This window comes from Cydia splendana, chromosome 9 (assembly GCF_910591565.1).
Source record: "Cydia splendana chromosome 9, ilCydSple1.2, whole genome shotgun sequence".
NCBI classification, from domain to species: domain Eukaryota; kingdom Metazoa; phylum Arthropoda; class Insecta; order Lepidoptera; family Tortricidae; genus Cydia; species Cydia splendana.
In genome coordinates, this window is record NC_085968.1 from 12,407,638 (window position 1) to 12,427,639 (window position 20,002).

General features: G+C 39.9%; 1 protein-coding gene and 3 non-coding genes across 4 annotated transcripts in view; 3 read left to right on the forward strand and 1 right to left on the reverse strand.

The window, feature by feature from the left end:
* LOC134793590 (dedicator of cytokinesis protein 3) overlaps positions 1-20,002 on the forward strand; it is an 82,640-nt gene that overhangs the window by 46,691 nt on the left and 15,947 nt on the right. The window contains exons 9-19 of the mRNA XM_063765212.1: positions 599-834; positions 1,531-1,690; positions 4,653-4,776; positions 5,593-5,744; positions 7,103-7,271; positions 9,374-9,508; positions 10,379-10,625; positions 11,766-11,952; positions 12,623-12,870; positions 13,578-13,739; positions 15,147-15,275. Coding sequence (XP_063621282.1) covers positions 599-834; positions 1,531-1,690; positions 4,653-4,776; positions 5,593-5,744; positions 7,103-7,271; positions 9,374-9,508; positions 10,379-10,625; positions 11,766-11,952; positions 12,623-12,870; positions 13,578-13,739; positions 15,147-15,275 — 1,949 coding nt within the window. The remainder of the gene's footprint in view (positions 1-598; positions 835-1,530; positions 1,691-4,652; positions 4,777-5,592; positions 5,745-7,102; positions 7,272-9,373; positions 9,509-10,378; positions 10,626-11,765; positions 11,953-12,622; positions 12,871-13,577; positions 13,740-15,146; positions 15,276-20,002) is intronic.
* Positions 6,419-6,580, forward strand: LOC134794057 (U1 spliceosomal RNA). Its single transcript, XR_010144627.1, has one exon. It is a non-coding gene; the product is annotated as a U1 spliceosomal RNA (small nuclear RNA).
* On the reverse strand, positions 8,350-8,553 carry LOC134794060 (small nucleolar RNA U3). The gene has a single exon (XR_010144630.1). It is a non-coding gene; the product is annotated as a small nucleolar RNA U3 (small nucleolar RNA).
* On the forward strand, positions 15,932-16,124 carry LOC134794059 (U2 spliceosomal RNA). Its single transcript, XR_010144629.1, has one exon. It is a non-coding gene; the product is annotated as a U2 spliceosomal RNA (small nuclear RNA).

Consider the following 20,002-nt stretch of genomic DNA (forward strand, 5'->3'; position numbering starts at 1 on the left):
GTCGTTTATTTTTAGAAAACGTACTAGACCAACTAGATCATCATCTTCCTCGCGTTGTCCCGGCATTTTGCCACGGCTCATGGCAGCCTGGGGTCCGCTTGGCAAGTAATCTCAAGAGTTGGCGTAGACACTAGTTTTTACAAAAGCGACTGCTATCTGACCTTCCAACCCAGAGGGTAAACTAGGCCTTATTGGGATTAGTCCGGTTTCCTCGCGATGTTTTCCTTCACCTAAAAGCGACTGGTAAATATCAAATGATATTTCGTACCGGTACTGTTTTACCAGGCTACTGGTAAATATCAAATGATATTAAGTTCCGAAAAACTCATTGGTACGAGCCGGGGTTTGAACCCGCGACCTCAAGATTGAAAGTCGCACACTCTTATCGCTAGGCCACAAGTGTACCAGATCAACTAGATGGCGTTGCAAACTCATCTCTGGAAAGAAGGTCGCTTCTGGAAATTTAGAGTCGTTCGCTCAGAAAAAGAAAATGATATGCATAATCCAGCATTCGAAAAAACTTAAGCTTAAGTTATAAAAACAGAATAACGGTGTATTTGAAGTTTATTAAACGATATTGTCATATGTTTATTTCCAGGCATAGTAGTAGCTTTACGACTATTAACCAACACAGGCAGCATCAACGAAGCGGTCGCTTCAGGAGCGACGGTGACAGCCAAACGGGGCTTCCCTGACGTCATCATGCCTGGAGACGTCCGGAATGACCTCTATCTGACTTTAGAAAAGGCCGAGTTTGAAAGGGGAGGGAAGAGTACAGCGAAGAATGTGCTGGCTACGGTCACGGTGCATGATAACACTGGACAGGCTATTAGTGTAAGTAAAACTAAGGGTGGTATTCCATCTGTCCAATATCTTGGTCCAATGTCTTTGCGTCTCACTCTCTCATTAAGAAAAATGTGAGACAAAATACACATTGGACATGTGGAATACCACCCTAATGTATAAATTGTCGTGCGACAGAGACAGCCAAACGAGGCTTCTCTGACATCGTCATTCCTGAAAATGACCAGCCCAGACAGATTACTCATAAGAGTAAAATTAAACCTTTATTAGGTTAGAAATACCGCATATTTTCTTACCTGATAGATAAATAGATAGAATAAAACTGACAAAATACACGGATTTTGTATCTGAAACGCTTGAAACAAATAATCAAGTTTAACCAAGTCCGTCAATAGATGGCGCTAGTAGTGATAAGTTCCGAGTCTCGGTTCTTACAACTCACTTCTCAATATTGGCTAAACAGAATCTTTAAATTGTCCTTAAGTGGTAGGTAGTGGTACTTTACTTAGCATACGTTTTCTATAACGGTTCTTTACGAAATTGGCGAAATAAAATAATGTTTTATCTAAAACGCTTGGAACAGCTTTGTAAAAACAAAGTCCATCAAAAGATGGCGCTAGTCGTCCCAATCTTTAAAGCATGTTTCTATCATTTTGTTGTTGTGTATTATTCAAATAGATTTTTAATAACTTAAGCGTAAATAAATCTAGTTTATCAATATTTTAGGATTGCGTATGGGGTGCGAGCGGCAGTGGTGCGACACTGTACGAGTCACTAGTGCTGTACCATAACAACAGCCCAGCGTGGGGCGAGCAACTGCGCCTCACAGTGCCACTGGAGACCTTCACACTGGCTCATGTTCGCATCGAGTTCCGACATTGCTCCAGTAAGTGCTGAGTCGAGTTCAACATCAGCGTAGCACTGTACGAGTCACTAGTGCTGTACCATAACAACAGCCTCGCGTGGGGCGAGGAACTGCGCCTCACAGTGCAACTGGAGACCTTCACACTAGCACACGTTCGCATCGAGTTCCGACATGGCTCCAGTAAGTGCCGAGTCTAGCTCGACACCATCGTAGCACTGTACGAGTCACTAGTGCTATACCATAACAACAGCCCAGCGTGGGGCGAGCAACTGCGCCTCACAGTGCCACTGGAAACCTTCACACTGGCTCATGTTCGCATCGAGTTCCGACATTGCTCCAGTAAGTGCTGAGTCTAGTTCAACATCAGCGTAGCACTGTACGAGTCACTAGTGCTGTACCATAACAACAGCCTCGCGTGGGGCGAGGAACTGCGCCTCACAGTGCAACTGGAGACCTTCACACTAGCACACGTTCGCATCGAGTTCCGACATTGCTCCAGTAAGTGCCGAGTCTAGTTCAACATCAGCGTAGCACTGTACGAGTCACTAGTGCTGTACCATAACAACAGCCCAGCGTGGGGCGAGCAACTGCGCCTCACAGTGCCACTGGAGACCTTCACACTAGCACACGTTCGCATCGAGTTCCGACATTGCTCCAGTAAGTGCTGAGTCTAGCTCAACATCAGCGTAGCACTATACGAGTCACTAGTGCCAAAACAACAGCCCAGCATGGGGCGAGCAACTGCGCCTCACAGTGCCACTGGAGACCTTCACACTAGCACACGTTCGCATCGAGTTCCGACATTCTCCAGTAAGTGCTGAGTCTAGTTCAACATCAGCGTAGCACTGTACGAGTCACTAGTGCTGTACCATAACAACAGCCCAGCGTGGGGCGAGCAACTGCGCCTCACAGTGCCACTGGAGACCTTCACACTAGCACACGTTCGCATCGAGTTCCGACATTGCTCCAGTAAGTGCTGAGTCTAGCTCAACGTCAGCGTAGCACTATACGAGTCACTAGTGCCAAAACAACAGCCCAGCGTGGGGCGAGCAACTGCGCCTCACAGTGCCACTGGAAACCTTCACACTAGCACACGTTCGCATCGAGTTCCGACATTGCTCCAGTAAGTGCTGAGTCTAGTTCAACATCAGCGTAGCACTGTACGAGTCACTAGTGCTGTACCATAACAACAGCCCAGCGTGGGGCGAGCAACTGCGCCTCACAGTGCCACTGGAGACCTTCACACTAGCACACGTTCGCATCGAGTTCCGACATTGCTCCAGTAAGTGCTGAGTCTAGTTCAACATCAGCGTAGCACTGTACGAGTCACTAGTGCTGTACCATAACAACAGCTCAGCGTGGGGCGAGCAACTGCGCCTCACAGTGCCACTGGAGACCTTCACACTAGCACACGTTCGCATCGAGTTCCGACATTGCTCCAGTAAGTGCTGAGAATCCATTGTAAAAACTAAGAGTCCGTTGCAAAGCAGTCAAAAACTAAATACGATGACGACCGGTCTGGCCTAGTGGGTAGTGACCCTGCCTACGAAGCCGATGGTCCCGGGTTCGAATCCCGGTAAGGGCATTTATTTGTATGATGATACAGATATTTGATCCTCAGTCATGGTTGTTTTCTATGTATTTAAGTATATATATATTATATATATCGTTGTCTGAGTACCCACAACACAAGCCTTCTTGAGCTTACCGTGGGGCTTAGTCGATTTGTGTAAAAAATGTCCTATAATATTTATATTTATATTATAAAAATATTTTATAACGAGATGCAAAATATCGTATCCGCAGTTTTATCAGTATTCCGCCTGTCCAATTTCTTTGTCCAATGTGTATTTTGTCTCACATTTGGCTTAATGTGAGAGAGACGTAATGACACTGGACCAAGATATTGGACAGATGGAAAACCACCCTTACATGGTGCTTTTGCTTTACGATGTCATACGATGTTTATGTCTTGTGGTCAAACTACAATAATCGCTACCGCGATACCGCATAATGTATCCGTACATCTCCATCTAAATATTCGTGATAAACACACAAATAAATGGTCTTATCAGGATTCGAACCATCTGCTTCACAGGCAGGGTCACTATCACTACCACAGAATAAATAATAGTACTAGGTACAGAAGACTCACTCTCTAACAAAACGCGTCTGTTACGATCAGGACAGATATGGCCGCTAGGTGGCGACAGCGCCACGCGCGGCTTATGGCTAGCCACCAAAATTGGTGTGAAATGGATGTACTTTTAGCTACCTGTAGCAAAGCGACGAAATCGCGGAGTGAGCCACGCCTGTCACTACCGACAAAGAGAATTTGAAATAGAGAAATATTGACAAAGTAAACGACATTTTTAGAACGCCATTTGACTTTGATTCTTAGTTTTTCACTGATATGTGTTAAATTTGTTAAATGTCAAAAAGTATCGCCATCTACTCGAGAGTAGGCCAAAGGTCATACTCGCCATCGCTCGAAAAGATGGCACCATACCTTTGGCCTATCGTCGAGAAGATGGCTATGAGGCAGTCATTAATAGGGAATATTATTATTACTAAAAACTCTGCGTAGAGGGCGTCACTATCATACTCACAGGGCCCACCGCAAAACATGAAAATCGAAAATCTGGTTTCTGCCTCTCTGTCACTCTTACGTATTCGATCGATAGAGAGGCAGACATCTATAACAAAATTTCGATTTTTGCGTTTCGCGGTAGGCCAGCTGTAAACAAACCGCATTGATGCATCAATGTCATAGTGAAAACTTGTCAAACAACTGTTTAAGGCCTAGTATGTATAAGTTACTCTATGGTTTACTAAACATTGGCAGAACATTGCAGTAATACTCCCTATAGACTAAACAAAATAAAATGTTACGAAACGCAGTCTCTCATATCTAAACAAGCCACTACTAACGCCATCTATGGCCGCTCGTCGGAACTCCCTATTAAAAACTTATAAATTGCAGCACGCGACAAGAACGAGCGCAAGCTATTCGGGTTCTCCTTCGCCCGCCTGATGGAGGCGAGCGGCGCCACGCTACGAGACGGCGCTCACGAGCTCTACGTGTACAAATGCGACGATCCCACCAAGTAATTCATTTGTTTTGCGTACATTTGACGTCGAAAATATGTTTACATTTTTCGCCTTATTACAAAGGAATAAGGTACAAAAGTGTAATCATATTTTTGACGTCGACTGTACCTAACAAGTGCGGATGACTTGTTGTCCTAAATCTGGGCTAAACTCAACGGTCTGATAGGGTCGGGATGTCTCGTTTTGTAAGATTTGGCAAACATCTCCATATTGTAGTATTGAAATTTAAATAGGTACCATATGAATAGACATCCAGAAAAGTCCATAAATCAATTTCACTCGTTAGCCAAAGTTGAAATAGATGGCTATTTCATTCTAAGTCTATTAAATCATTTACACGAAAAGGAAAGTCGATAAATAACCACAAATCGCAATGTTTAGAAATATAGGAAAAATTGAAGTTAATCATAATCACTGTCTCGCGCGAGACATTACAATGGAAAAGTTTGTATTTCAATATTTTGCTTTTTGGGGCGCAGATGTTTTTAGGCTGCCGTGATCGCTTTCTATCAGTCCGGCCATATACTCGTTTGCCACCAATGGATTAATAAAAAATACAATTCAAACGAAAATATATTTTTACTTCAAATCATTGTTGGACTTAACTCTGCAACTAGCGCCATCTAGTTCTAAATTGTGACAACAATTTTGTACGCTATATTTTTATGTTGCCGTTTAAATTAAAGTACAGATGTAGTGCATAAGTTTCCCATCGTATTTTCTCAAGTTTATAATTTATTGTGTTAAATTGCTCATTTTCTATCTATTTACGTATATTTAGTTATAAAATTCAACATAGCCTATTGTTTCAGACTAGCAACAGCGAGCTACCTATCACTTCCCTCGTGTAGTACTGACGCTGCCCGCACGCCCACTAACGGCGTCGTGGTGTCTTTCCAAAGAAGTTCCAAAGAAAACTGTACCATCAGCACGCTTTTATGTTCTACTAAACTGACACAGAATGGTAAGTTAGTAAGTGTTTTTATATTTAATTATTAATATGCACCCTTCCAATGAATACATAAAATATGAACGTATTTATTTTAGGGTGATATTCCATAAACAAATTACAGAAATGACAAAGAATTCTCAATTAAATAAAAGTAAATAATCATTTGTTACGATCCGCTCCATTATAAAAAATATATATGTAAAATATAACTACAAAACAATTATTTATATTTATATTCAATTTCTCATAAATTGTACATGTTTGGCCCGAATAAATGCTTTCTGCCATTAATTTCGCGTTCTGTACGTTTACTGTTAATATAGTTTAAATACATAAATAAATAATAAAATATATCAAAAATCCACATTTAATGAATATTTAATTATAGACTATAAATTTCTGAGTTCATAACTGTGACAAACTGATGACAAAAAAAATATAATTTTAAATAAATTATTTATCATAAATTTAAATGCCTGAATAGAATACCTACCTGGTTTTGTTAATATTATGTTTATATTTGATTGTATTTACGTGTCAGCACATTTCTAGGATTTGAGAGTCTAGTCTTATTTAATTCCAACATTTGCCGCTAGATGTCGCTGTACCGTCCGCCTCGAATCCTACTTCGCGGTGTTAAGATTTTTCCTGCGTTAGTGACCTCCCTCGCCTAACATTGTGAAATCATACTTACCTGGCATAGGGGATACCGTGATCAAAAAGGCGGTTCCCCCAGGGCGAGACTCTTCCATTGCACTGCGGTTGGGTTGACCCTTGCGATTATCCCTAATGTGGATAACTCGGATGCGTAATTTTTGGTAGTGGGGACTGCGTACGCGCTGTCCCCCCGTAAATCTTTAAAATAGTTCTGGGCCATGTTGCATAACAAACTACAACTAATATTACAAGCGGAACTCCTTTTCTAATTTCACTAATTAAAAAAGGAGTTCCGCTTGTAATATTAGTTGTAGTTTGTTATGCAACATGGCCCTGGTCTGAATTTCTGTATTAATTTATAAAAGTTAACACAAGGAGAATGTAAATGAGTGTAGTTGTATGTATACCTATTGTGTAAATTGGATCGGAGCGACCTCGTGCGAAGTTGTTCAAAAATATCTTGCGGGCTTACACTCGTCGAGAACCTCTCGTCACCGCCCCGACCCTGCGGACTAGCACTACGGAGAAAGACTGCGGAGAAAGAGTCTTGTCTTACCACATATATTTTATTGATAAAGTTTGATGCGCATCACTTGTATGTATTTAGTAAATCCACTGTAACTATGTATGTTATATCAATATTTCCTTTGAAACCTTAAAACAAGAATATTTTTCCTTTCCTTCCTTAAAAAAATGCCATTCAAATTGCGCAGAGGACCTCCTGGCGCTGTTACAATGGCGTGCGCGGCCAGAGAAGGTGCAAGAGACGCTTTTGCGGGTGCTGCGGCTGGGCGACGGACTCAGTTGTGAGGAGCTCATCAAATTCCTGAGAGACGTCCTCGACGCGCTCTTCGCACTCTTTTCCACTGAGGACGGGAACAGGTACCGTGTAACCCTCTAATATAATATAATTCAGCTTGAATACTAATTTCTTATCAATCAGGTACGTCTGCGAGCGACACTACTAGTTTTATATTAAAATTTCATCGCTTCCCGAAGGAGTTGAACCTGCAACCTTTGGAACATGTCCTATCCTATCGCTCTTAACAGGCTATGCTAAGGAGCTTTTTTTTATGTACAATCGCCTGCGCTCGCGGTGGTTTAGGGCTATACTCGTTTGAACGCCTTGCAGGTAGCCAGGTAGCCGCTCGGTTGCAAGGATTAAGGCAATTTGTTCTTAACTGGAACACCGCGAGCGCAGGCGATTGTACACACACCTATCTATATAAATCATTTTCTATACACACATTGCGCTAAAATCATTGGTATTGGTATTTGAACCCGCGACCGACGACCCGGATTGAAAGTCAGACCTCAGATCCACCCTGCTACCGCCGCTTAATCCTCTTACTATTTTATATTTACGGCAATCTTGCAAAAAAATATTTACGCTGGAAATACATGCAAAAATGCAAAAAGGTTAACTGGAAGAGATCCCTCAAAGGGATAAGTTCGCCTTTGTACTTCTTACTAATTGTATGTTATTTTTAATGTCTTTTTGTACAAAAAGAGTTTACTACTACTACTACTAAAAATGGTACAGCATGAGTAGCATGACGTTTGTAGTCAGGCAAAATGTTCCGTGCGTAGCTAAGGGTGGTATTCCATCTGTCCAATGTCATTGCGTCTTACTCTCTCATTAAGCAAAATGTGAGACAAAATAAACGCTAGACACCCTAACCGCCACATTCCTAACAAAATGTATGGGATTTGGACTTTGACCGTCAGTTTTGTGACGATTGCTAACCGTCCGTTGTACATATGTAGTTGGTGAAAATGCCCATATATGTATGCCGGACTGGTACTCTACATGCACATGATTTTTACTTAACTAGGAACAGTAAAAAATTACATAACATAGTGTAACTATAGTTATCACACATTACATTATATCTACGCTTGTAACACTCTTAAATTACAGTAATAAAGTTTAGATAAAATAAAGGTGTTTAAAAAACCAGCCACTCAGACAGCGACAGTACCCCACGCCTCTCTCCGAAGAGAGAAGTGAACGATCATCGATGGCTGATGACCAGACAGTCATCGCCTTTCTCACGCTCAGGGCACCGCGCCACATCTCATCTTCGTGGATGGGGTCAGCTCACGTATTGTGATAGCCTGGTGAAGAGCTTACTATAGAAATGATCCTATGAAGTAAGGTCTTGCTGCAATAAATTCAAGCGGGGAGGGTCATGTTCCCAAGGCAAAATCTTAACACCGCGAAGTAGGATTCGACGCGGACGGAACAGCGACATCTTGCATGAAATTGGGTAAACGTAAACGTGGCCACCACGTGGACTTTATATTTAGTTGCCGGGTATGAGACGTAGTTGCTATTATTAAATATGTATTATAATTGTTAAGGTCATATTACGCATGACCCTGGCGATGTGTTTATCTCTTAAAAAAACCTCCACTGATAAGTATAAAAGAAGACCCCGTCTTAAGAATAAGAAACTACCTATGGTCACACAGTTCGTAAAAATATGATATGTAATAGCGTAACAAGCCAAGCGTATGTATTACTGTGACATAATAGGAGGCAAAGAGACTTTAGTAGGTATAGAGGCGTAACGTCAAAGTAAATTTTGTAGTCACAGTAAATTTATTGCCATCTTTCGAAGTTTCGACACAGGATTAAAATTTTTAGAACGCTATTTATAATTTGATCCTTGTTGCTTCACTGATATGTGTTAAAATTGTTAAATATGGTGACGCCGTTTACACGAGCATAGGCCAAAGTTATGTCGCCATTTGGCGGCACGTTTTTTTCTTAGACTTTGTTTATCTTATACGGAGTTATATACATCTTTGATAGGAGGAATATGAAGGGAATATGAAACACTTATTTTGGCTCAATTAAAGTCTAATAGTATTACTATAATTATATAAATTACATCGGTTGTTATTCGTACAATTAGCCTGTATAAAGTTTTATAATCGTATTGCAAGTTTTTTTATGCGAATATTCTATATATTTTCAGTACGCCGCACTCAGGAACAGTGTTCTTAGTGCTGGTTTCCATCTGCAGTCTGTTGGACGAGAGTCGGTTCCAGCATTTCAAGCCCGTGCTGGATGTTTACATCGAAGAGCATTTTTCAGCGGCCTTAGTGTACAAGTAAGTGAATATTTTTTACATTAGGGTGGTATTCCATCTGTCCAATATCTTGGTCCAATGTCATTGCGTCTCACTCTCTCATTAAGCAAAATGTGAGAAAAAATACACATTGGACAAAGAAATTGGACAGGTGGAATACCAACCTTAGTTCTTTATCTTTTCTATCAACCCTGTTGGTGAGAAATAGCATTACTCCATTGTTTTAATAGGGAGTATTACTGCAATGTTCTGCCGCCAGAGTGCAGCACTAATTTGTTTAGTAAACCATAGAGTAACTTATACATACTACGCCTTAAACAGTTTTTTTACAAGTTTTCACTATGACAATGATGATGCATCAAGGCGGTTTGTTTACAGGTGGCCTACCGCGAAACGCGAAAACGAAATTTCTTTATCTGCCTCTCTATCGATCGAATAGGCAAGAGTGATAGAGTGGCAGAAACCGAACTGTCGATTGTCGTGTTTCACGGTAGGCCATGTGATTGACCTAGTGACGCCTTCTACGCAGAGTTTTGCGTAATATTCCCTATTAAGTACAACTTTTAGTATTTATTTTTAAGCAGCTTCTAAATTTCCAGAGGTTCTAATTTTTACCCGTATATTCTACGATTTCTCAAAGACCGCTAGACCTATTTTATACATAATTATTGTTTTTTTAAAGGACCATCCTAACGGATTAGGATGGTATTCCACCTGTCGTATTTGTTTGTCCAATGTGCATTGCGGCTCTCTCTCTCTCATGAAGCAAAATGTGAGATGCAAATACACATTGGACCAAGATATTGGACAGATGGAATACCACCCTTAGCCAAGCTGTTATGTTGCCATTAGTATAATATTTTGTGCTCAGTACGGTTTTTTTTTCCACAGAGGCCTGCTATCCTCAGTGCAACATTGCGCCGAATGGGCCGCGGGCGCCGAAGGCCAAGAACCAATCAGGAAGTGCCTCCGCTCCCTCGGCGCCGTGTTCCGACTGGCTGTTCGTTCCCGACGACTGTTCGCGCGCGCCACGGGCGGACAGTATGAAGATAGCTTTAGACGGGATGTGCGGGCTGCGCTACATGCGCTAAAGGCACTCGCGCAACATCCGCATAGAGACCATCTAGCGCCTGCACAGGTATATCATCATAGGCCTTTCAGTCTATTGCAGACTATACCCTCGTAAGGCCCAATGTGCATTACAATGTACACTCTATTTCAATCTAATTTGAACCTTTCAGGAACTACATAAGGTAGCGTTTCTTTTGTTTCATTGTTTTCTAAAACAAATAAAAGTCACCTTAATCTAGTCAGGCGTGGCTCACTCCGCGATTTCGTACAAGTACATCCGTCCCACACCAATTTTGGTGGCTAGCCATAAGCCGCGTGGCGCTGTCGCCACCTAGCGGTCCTATCTGTCCTAATCGTAACAGACGCGTTTTGTTAGAGAGTGAATCTTCTGTACCTAGTACTATTATTTATTCTGTGATTTAGTATATAACAAGGTTCAAATTTAAAATAGGAAAACTTTGTATGATGGGCCTTACGAGGATACAAACAGTGTCAGGCAGGGCGACAAATTTTTCATGGCTGTATAAGCCAATACGGGAGCGGCAACTACGACCGCAAAACAGGCAGCTGTAGTGTGTCCGTGGTGAACAGATGTCGCGCTGATGACGCTTGGCTCGCTTACAGGTACGTATATATTCATCACATCTTATGTAATTGGAATAAGAGCTGGTTTCGATAAATAGTGCGAGCGCAACGTCTATTTGTCGTAAAAAATAGCTACCTTGACTCTCAATTGTTCTGATAATTGTGGTTATAAAAATTAAAATTTATTTTAGTATTTGTCTGTTGTTTGTATATTTTTTACTAGGTACCTATAGTTTTTTTGTGTTTTCGACGTTTAGTATAGTATAGTATCGTTTATTGCAAACCATGGTATAATACAAGATGTTACAATGGAATAGGGTCGCATGGCACCCTGGTAGGGGTATGGCAATTATCCTTAAAACTAAATACATTAACTAAATATAATATTTCTGTATACATCTCTAATAATTAATAAAGTATCTTATATATTTCCATGATTCCATATTTGTTTTGTAATTTAATTTTTTTGTTATTTTGGTTACTTTTATTGCTTGTAAAAATTTGACATGTAAAAGCGCCCCTGTGACCTACTTGCTGAATAAATGTGTGATGTTTGAATTTTACCAACATATTATATTCCTAAATCTACGTTGCGTAGTAAAGTACATGGTTTCATTTGCAGGTGGCCCTAATGACATCATGGGCGAGCGTGGCCAAGGAAGTGGCTTCAGCGCTGGGCCCGGTGGAGGCGGCGCGCGTGACGGCGGCGATGCTGGACGCGGCCGCCGCCACCTCGCCGCCCGCGCTCGCCAAGGCGCGCCTCGCCGCCGCGCAGGAGATACTCAAGGGGCCGCTGGGACAGGATCCCGGTAGGTTCTTAAACAGTTGTTTTTTTTTTACTTTTTTTTTAACAGGACCTTTATACAATTGTATATATCGGCCCTATCAAGTCCGCTTCTTATAGCTTCAGAAAATATGCCAATTACATCCATATAATTGAATATATAAAATAAAAATAATTACAATCTATTTGTTAAGCTTCATTTCAGCCAATCTATATACCATTTGTGCCATGTCCGATGTTGGGTTACCAAGAATGTGTATGAATAAACAGTTGATTATTTTTCAATTTGCACAAGTTAACGATTAGTCACAATAACATCAACATGGGTTAGCGATGTAGCGTATCAAGTGCTCTCGGCTTTTAGATGTTTGGAGTGGTCCCCGTGACTCGCGTCCTTAAAGGGACACTGGGGCAAGTCGAATGGCGTGTTAAATTCACATTAGATTATAAGTCGCACAAAAAAATAAAATTCATAGAATAATTCTCTACCTTCCATAATACTCTAAAATAACAACACTCGATGTTTCTAGATATCGGTACTCACATTTAATAAACTGCCAGTAGCTAAACACCGACGATACTTACATACAATGATTGTGTACTGGAGAACAATTCAGATTTATTGATCGACGCATGAATGCGCTTAGCCGAATCAAAGATTAGGTACTTCATGAATTATACTCTCCATCTTCCAGAGGCCCGCAACATAGTACTAACCACCGCATGCCACCACCTCCGAGTCCATCTCGCACGGCGCGACGAGCTCTCCCAATGCGCTGAGATGCTCGGCGAACTGGTCTCACTGCTATGGAAGAAAGAAGACCCGGACGAGGCGGTCGATCCGGACGAACTGGATCCGGATGTCGATGTTCTGTGTTTGAACACGCTGGATGTACTTGTGGAGACTGTGCTGCATTTGATTGGGGGGAATTCGCCAGTACTGGTTTGTACACCCGTTCCTGCTTATCACATAATAAATACCTTACTATAAGTGCTCTACTGTTCATGGATCATTAGTAAAACAATTATTACTATATTTACAGATAACAAATTTACTACTTACACCGTTTTTTTGTATGAATAACGACTTTATACATCACTATCATTATTATCATTGCAACGTAAAAATAAACTTGTAAGAGTCAGACTGAGATAATTCTACAACGATTTTGATAGCACACGCAGTGTAAGTGTTGTTTTAAACGTCACAATTCTAGGCAATTATGACGTATAAATTACACTTACACTGCGCTGCGTATGCTATCAAAATCGCTGCAGACTTTTCTTGGTCTAACTCAACATTTACAAATTGAATGCTACTCGGTTGGCAATTAGGTGTTTTCACTGCACTATGCATAGCTATGGGTCGCTCTTAAGGGTGGTATTCCAGCTGTCCAATATCTTGGTCCAATGTCATTGCGTCTCACTCTCTAGTTGTAATTGTAGTTTGTAGTTTTAGAATTTTGTGCTGGATCTCGGCAGATTGTGATGGACTTTTTGTATATAATAACACCTTTTGTACTCACTTTCATGCAATAAAAAATTATGATTATGATTATAAGTGGTCAAATTATCTGACGCAGTTGCCTCAATCGATCCAAGTCAACTTATAACTAGATTATCATTATTTACACATGCTTAACGTTCCAGGGATCAATGGTAGCCGGTTTACTCGGCTGCATGGAACTGCTCAAGCCGGCCCACTACCAAAGACTGTGGAGCCATCTGGCGCCGCACCCACAGGACCGAAAGCCGCTCAAGGATTTCCTCATGCGGGCCTTCTTGGTGTTCCGACATCTTATTGAACAGGATGTAAGTAAACTTCATTTCTTAGGGTGGTATTCTATTTGTCCAATATCTTGGTCCAATGTGTATCACATTGGACAAGAAATTGGATAGGGTAATACCATCCTTATTTAGATATTTTACTAATCTCAAGTTTAGTTCGGTTTGTTTGAAGAAAATAGCAGAATTAGTAACCCAAAATAATACTTTTTTCGATTTGTAATTCAACATTTTCTAGGCCTACTAGCGCCACCTATGTTAATGGTTGAAAACTAAAGGTGAGCTATCCTAACTTTACTATATAGTTTTTAAGGATCCGTACCCATAGGGTAAACACGGGACCCTATTACTAAGACTCCACTGTGCCGTCTGTATATCTGTCACCAGGCTGTATATCATGAACCGTGATAGCTAGACGAAATTTTCACAGACAATGGATTTGTTGCCGCTATAACAACAAATACTAAAAAGTACGGAACCCTCGGTAGGCGAGTTCGACTCGCACATGTCCGGTTTTTTTTAAATATTGTATTCTGAATAGTTGTTTATTATTTTATTGTAACATTACCAAACGCGCTTTCTTGTAGCTTTTGAACCTTTACATTTACAACTACTGAACACTAACCTAAATACTCTTTTCTAATCAAACTTTCCATGCAGTGAGACATTGTAATAAACTAAGCAAAATAAAACATTACGAAACGCTCTCGTATCGAAACAAGACACTACTAACGCCATCTATGGCCGCTCGCTGGAACTAAATTGCATAAGTATTGTATCAAAACTATAAAAGCTTTGTTTATAACTTTAGTCCTTTTGTCACAATATCACGTTTTCGCGTAGAATTTCCCGGCCTGCTGAACAAATAAATATTATTTTCCAATCAATCTTTCCCAGCCGTGGGACACTGCACGCACGCTCTCGTATCAAAACAAGCCACTACTAACGCCATCTATGGCCGCTCTTTGGAACTGAATTGCATAAGTATTTTAAAAGGCTTTGTTTATAACTTTAGTCCTTTTTGTCACAATATCTCGTTTTACACGCAGTTTTTCCCGGCCTACTGGATAAATAAATATTATTTACAGTACATATGGTCCTATTTTCCCGCACTAGTACGTAAAATAGCACTTTTCGTGCGTATGTCAAAAGTTTAAAGGGCCATATGTACTGTAAAACGTTGTTCGATACACGTGCGAATAGGTAATTCGCCACTCGTTTCGAACTTCCTCTTTTCCGCATTTGTATCGTAAATAACTATTTTTAATCAATATTTCCCAGCGGTGGGACACTGCACGCACGCTCTCATATCAAAACAAGCCACTACTAAAGCCATCTATGGCCGCTCTTAGGAACTAAATTGCACAAATATTTATAAAATCCCACCTTTGTTTATAAGTATCCTTTTTGTCACAATATCACGCTTTCGCGCAGGTTTTCCCGGCCGACTGGATGGTGTTGCGAGTACAGAGCTGCAAAGTACTGCTTTCTGCACTACAAGACTTGGCCAAGCCTTTATTGGAGAGGTTCTTGGGCGATGAGCCTCCACAGTTTGATTCTCAAGTAAGTCCTTAAAACTTATTAAATAATTCAAAATAAAAGTTTGCCGTTAAGGGTCGAATTAGATTTATTCGTATGTATCTGCTTTTTCGTAAGACCTTACCTTAATAATATTAACATTGAGTTAAGTTAAGAGTTAGCATTTAACATTTTTATCCATCAGGGTGCCTAGCCAAGGTGCCAATCATTCGCTCTGTGGCGAACGATACGGTAGTCTCTCTCTATCACTCTTCCACAGTTGTGTGACAGAGACATTGGCGTCTCGTTCGCTACTATCCTTGCAAAAAAAAACTATCCCTCCTAATGGTACCGATCAAATCGAAAGATATAATTTTACCCACCAAATTCAGACGCCAAAGGAAGTTTTAGACGGAAAATTTTTAGGAGATACAATCGCCATCAGATATATCGGAGCGGCCGAAGTGCTCAAAAATATCTGAACACGCACTATAACGCCTTGACAATAGAGGCGTGTTCAGATATTTGTGAGCACCATGGCCGCTCCGATATATTATCTGATGTCGACTGTACAACTTCCGAAGAAAATAGTTAGCGAATTTGTCGCTAGATGTCGCTGCGATATTCCAATGGACATCGTACATCGCGGTGTTAAGATTTTTCCTGATTCAATGACCCTCTTCAAATAAGTTTGTGCAGTTATCGCTTCTCGGCCTTTTGGCTAAGATCAAAGTGTAGTATCTGTTCTTTTCAGCTTAATATCTGAAAGTTCCCTCACTGAGGGACCAGTATATTAAACTGATTTTTGTATACCGACGGGATGTTCGGGGCTCGCTCCACTCCCGTCACGGGTCGGCCCGGCATTGCAGTGCCGCCGGGATTGGCCCACATTAGAGATGGGCGAAATGTGTCAGTAGAGGGAAAAGATTGATATATATCTTTTTACCACTGGGATATGTATCACTCTTTTATATCTTTATATCCGTGTGTATCAGTTGTCCCGCTCGTAACTGTATCGACACTTACTGACTTTGCGTCATCTTATGAATGAGAGAGAGACAGAATTGTTATTATAACGTGGCGACATTTTCATTTTCATTTTGTATCATGATGGATATAGAATAGATTGGTACATTCACAAAGAAGCTTGATTTGGTTCGTATTGTCATGCGCAAGAATATATTTGCTTAATAAAATACCTTAACAAAAATGTTTACATTTTATTAAATGCAATGCAATTTAACTCATTAACCGAATTAATAACTCATCATTGCAATTTGCATTGCATCCTGCGCGAGCGAGAAATACTATACTATCTACTTCTCGTTCCCGCGGAATAGCGAATGACGCGTCCGACCAAATCCGCCTGAACGACCGCTGTCGCTCGTTCGTGTTACTTCGGTCGACGCGCGACCGAGTCATCGCTTTCGCTTTAGTAAATCGTTGCCGAGGGAGTGAGCGGTACGGATATACTGATACATTCGGATTCGTAAAGACAAGAAGAGTGATTCATGAAACGAGAAAGATATATATCTTTTTTATCTATCACTCCTGAGTTACCCATCTCTAGCCCACATAATTAATTGTAAAGTTTGCTTATATTTGCTATGGTTTAAATACTGTAGTATTAGTACTACAATATCTCTACGACTTGAGTGTAGCTCGGGCGAGGCAGATATCAGTCCACCGATGTGTTATCCTTGTAAGTCCCCGCGTACTTGTACAAGTACAAATTAAATTCGAGTTATGAACTCTTATAGAAAGAAATAAACGAAAGTTCCAAATTCAAAAGCGCAAAAATTGGCTTGAGTCTTTATGCTCTGGTTTCCTAGGATATCGGTGCCGTCATATAGCGGCCGTCTCCATACAAATACTACGACATCCATATTTAGCCGTATTATTTAGTATGGAGACTAGGCACCGCTATCCTAGGAAAACCGAGCTGCGAGGTAACAATATCAACGTTTCCGTTTTATTCCTTTAATTTTTTTACCTACTGATTCACACTTTCCTTATTTTCCTTCTGCAATAGGGGGCAATTAGGAGGGTACTAATTGCAAAGGTTTTAGAAGTAGCTAGTTTGTTAGTGCACGACACCTTGCACTTTGTGACTATGCGCTGAAACTTGGCACAGTTGATGCTTAGCTGGTCATGAGCAGATACAGACCGGGAGACCTCGAGAGCCACGTCTCATTTAGTGGGGGGGAGGGGGGGAAGTTCGACGCCGCCGCGCTTCACTTAGAGCAACATTTCTCTAAAACTGTACCTATTAGGGCATGTGATATATCATTTTCGGTTAAATTAAGGATGAAATTTTTTTTTATGGAACCAAAACAATGCACTTTCTAACAAAAAAAAAACATAAAGAAGAAAAGACAAAAAAACGTATCTTGGATTTTTTCATAATTACCAATTTTTTTTTAAGTGTAGTAGGAATCTGAAAACAAAAAATATAGTTGTAAAGCTACACTTATTACGTTTAAGAAAATATATAGTTTATTATACAAAACTGTTGATAAATGGGAGATAAAAAATAATATTAAGCGTGGGCCAGAGTGATCTCAATACAAAATATTATGAATGTGGGAAAGTTACTTATAATTTGTTCTACAATCGTTTATTTTTTAGTTTTTCGTAAATAACTCGTAAACGGTAACCCACAGCAAAAAAATATCTGTTACGTAAATAATCTGTTTCAGATTTCTTATAAAATAAGTGCTCCTTTTTTTCGCTAAGGTCAATATTAAAAAAAATATTGAAGGGAGAAAATAAATACTAAGGTCCTCTTTTTTAGTCATTCGTAAATAACTCGTAAAGGATGTCCAATAGCAAAAAATATTTTAACACAAGAATAATTAGCATAAAATTTCCTACAAAAAAGGTTATTCAAACTTTTTCGCTAGGATCAAGATTTAAAAAGGGGACCTTAGAATTTATTTTCTCTCTTTAATATCGTTTTTAATATTGATCCTAGTGAAAAAGTTCGAATGACCTTTTTTCTAGGAAATTTTATGTAAATTATTCATGTACTAAAAATTTTTTTGCTATTGGCCTTCGTTTATGAGTTATTTACGAATGACTAAAAAAGGGGACCTAAGTATTTATTTTCTCCCTTCAATATTTTTTTTAATATTGATGGTACCGAAAAACAGTAGTACTTATTTTATAAGAAATCTGAAACAGATTATTTACGTAAAACATATTTTTTTGCTGTGGGCTACCGTTTACGAGTTATTTACGAAAAACAAGAAAAATAAACGATTGTAGAACAAATTATAAGTAACTTTCCCACATTCATAATATTTTGTATTGAGATCACTCTGACCCACTCTTAATATTATTTTTTATCTCCCATTTATCAACAGTTTTGTATATTAAACTATATATTTTCTTAAACGTAATAAGTGTAGCTTTACGACTGTATTTTTTGTTTTCAGATTCCTGCTACACTTTAAAAAAAAAATGGTAATTATGAAAAAATCAAAAATACGTTTTTTAGTCTTTTCTACTTTATGCTTTTTTTTTGTTAGAAAGTGCATTGTTTTTGTTCCAAAACTAGATTCCTCATCCTTAATTTATCCGAAAATGATATATTACATTCCCTAATAGGTATAGTTTTAGAGAAATGTTGCTCCAAGTGAAGCGCGGCAGCGTCGAACTTTCCCCCTCCCCCCTCACTAAATGAGAGGTGGCTCTCGACGGCTCCCGGTCTGTATCTGCTCAAGACCAGCTAAGAATCAACTGTGCCAAGTTTCAGCGCATAGTCTCAAAGTGCAAGGTCCCCATACAACGGTGTGCAGTAACAAAGCAGCTAAAGGTTACCTTCCTGATTTTACTGTTCATTGGAATTACCTTCCTTTTGGACTCAGTGGGTAAATTTAGAATTTTATGGTTTACCTTTTAAAAATTGCCTTCCATTAGGCAAAATTTGGATGGTAAAATTTCATAACTATTTCCTTCCATTCTAGAAAGTAGATTACCGCCCGGTCAAAAAGGAAGCAAATACCTTATTGATTCGGTCAGTCTTTTTCTCAATGTGGTTCAGATATGAAAATAAACCACCAGTTATTTGGAACGACTCATTGAGTTTTGATGTGTTACTTTTGTTATTTTTACGTGTTTTTTTTTAGGGGACCTCTTACACGGATCAACCTTACCCAAACTAAGCAAAGCTTGTACTATGGGTGCTAGGCGACGACATATACAGGGTGGAAAGGCACGACGATCCTTCCCGGAAGTATTAGGTCATTTAAGTGATACAGAGACTATTGGTAATGGTAAGAATCGTTAATTGAGTAAAAAATAAAAATTGCAAAAATACTACTTTTTAACTGTGGTGATAACCCTATAGCATGTGCACATGACGGCTAGATTAAGGATCTCCGTCGGGAAAGCTCGGGACTTTACACTTTTTTCCGATCGTTGACAGTATCGCAATGATGTATGAATGACGCATTAATGTCAAATAAATCAAATGCATGCAAAAATATTACAAACAATTTTATTACTTTCTTAGATAATTACTTTTTTCCAATATTTAATACTATCTTCTTTTCACATACGGTGTTCAAATGTACCTCCGTGTATTACAACGCCGCCGCAGCCCGTACCCGAGTATGTCGATGCACATGCGATATAGTGTATGCTCTTCGTTATTTATCCTCCGCAGAAAGCACCAATTAGCCTTTGTCTCATTTCGTCCGCAGTTTCACATTCCGTTTGATTTGGTACACCATATCTTTTACACAGCCCCACAAATTTAAATAGTCACG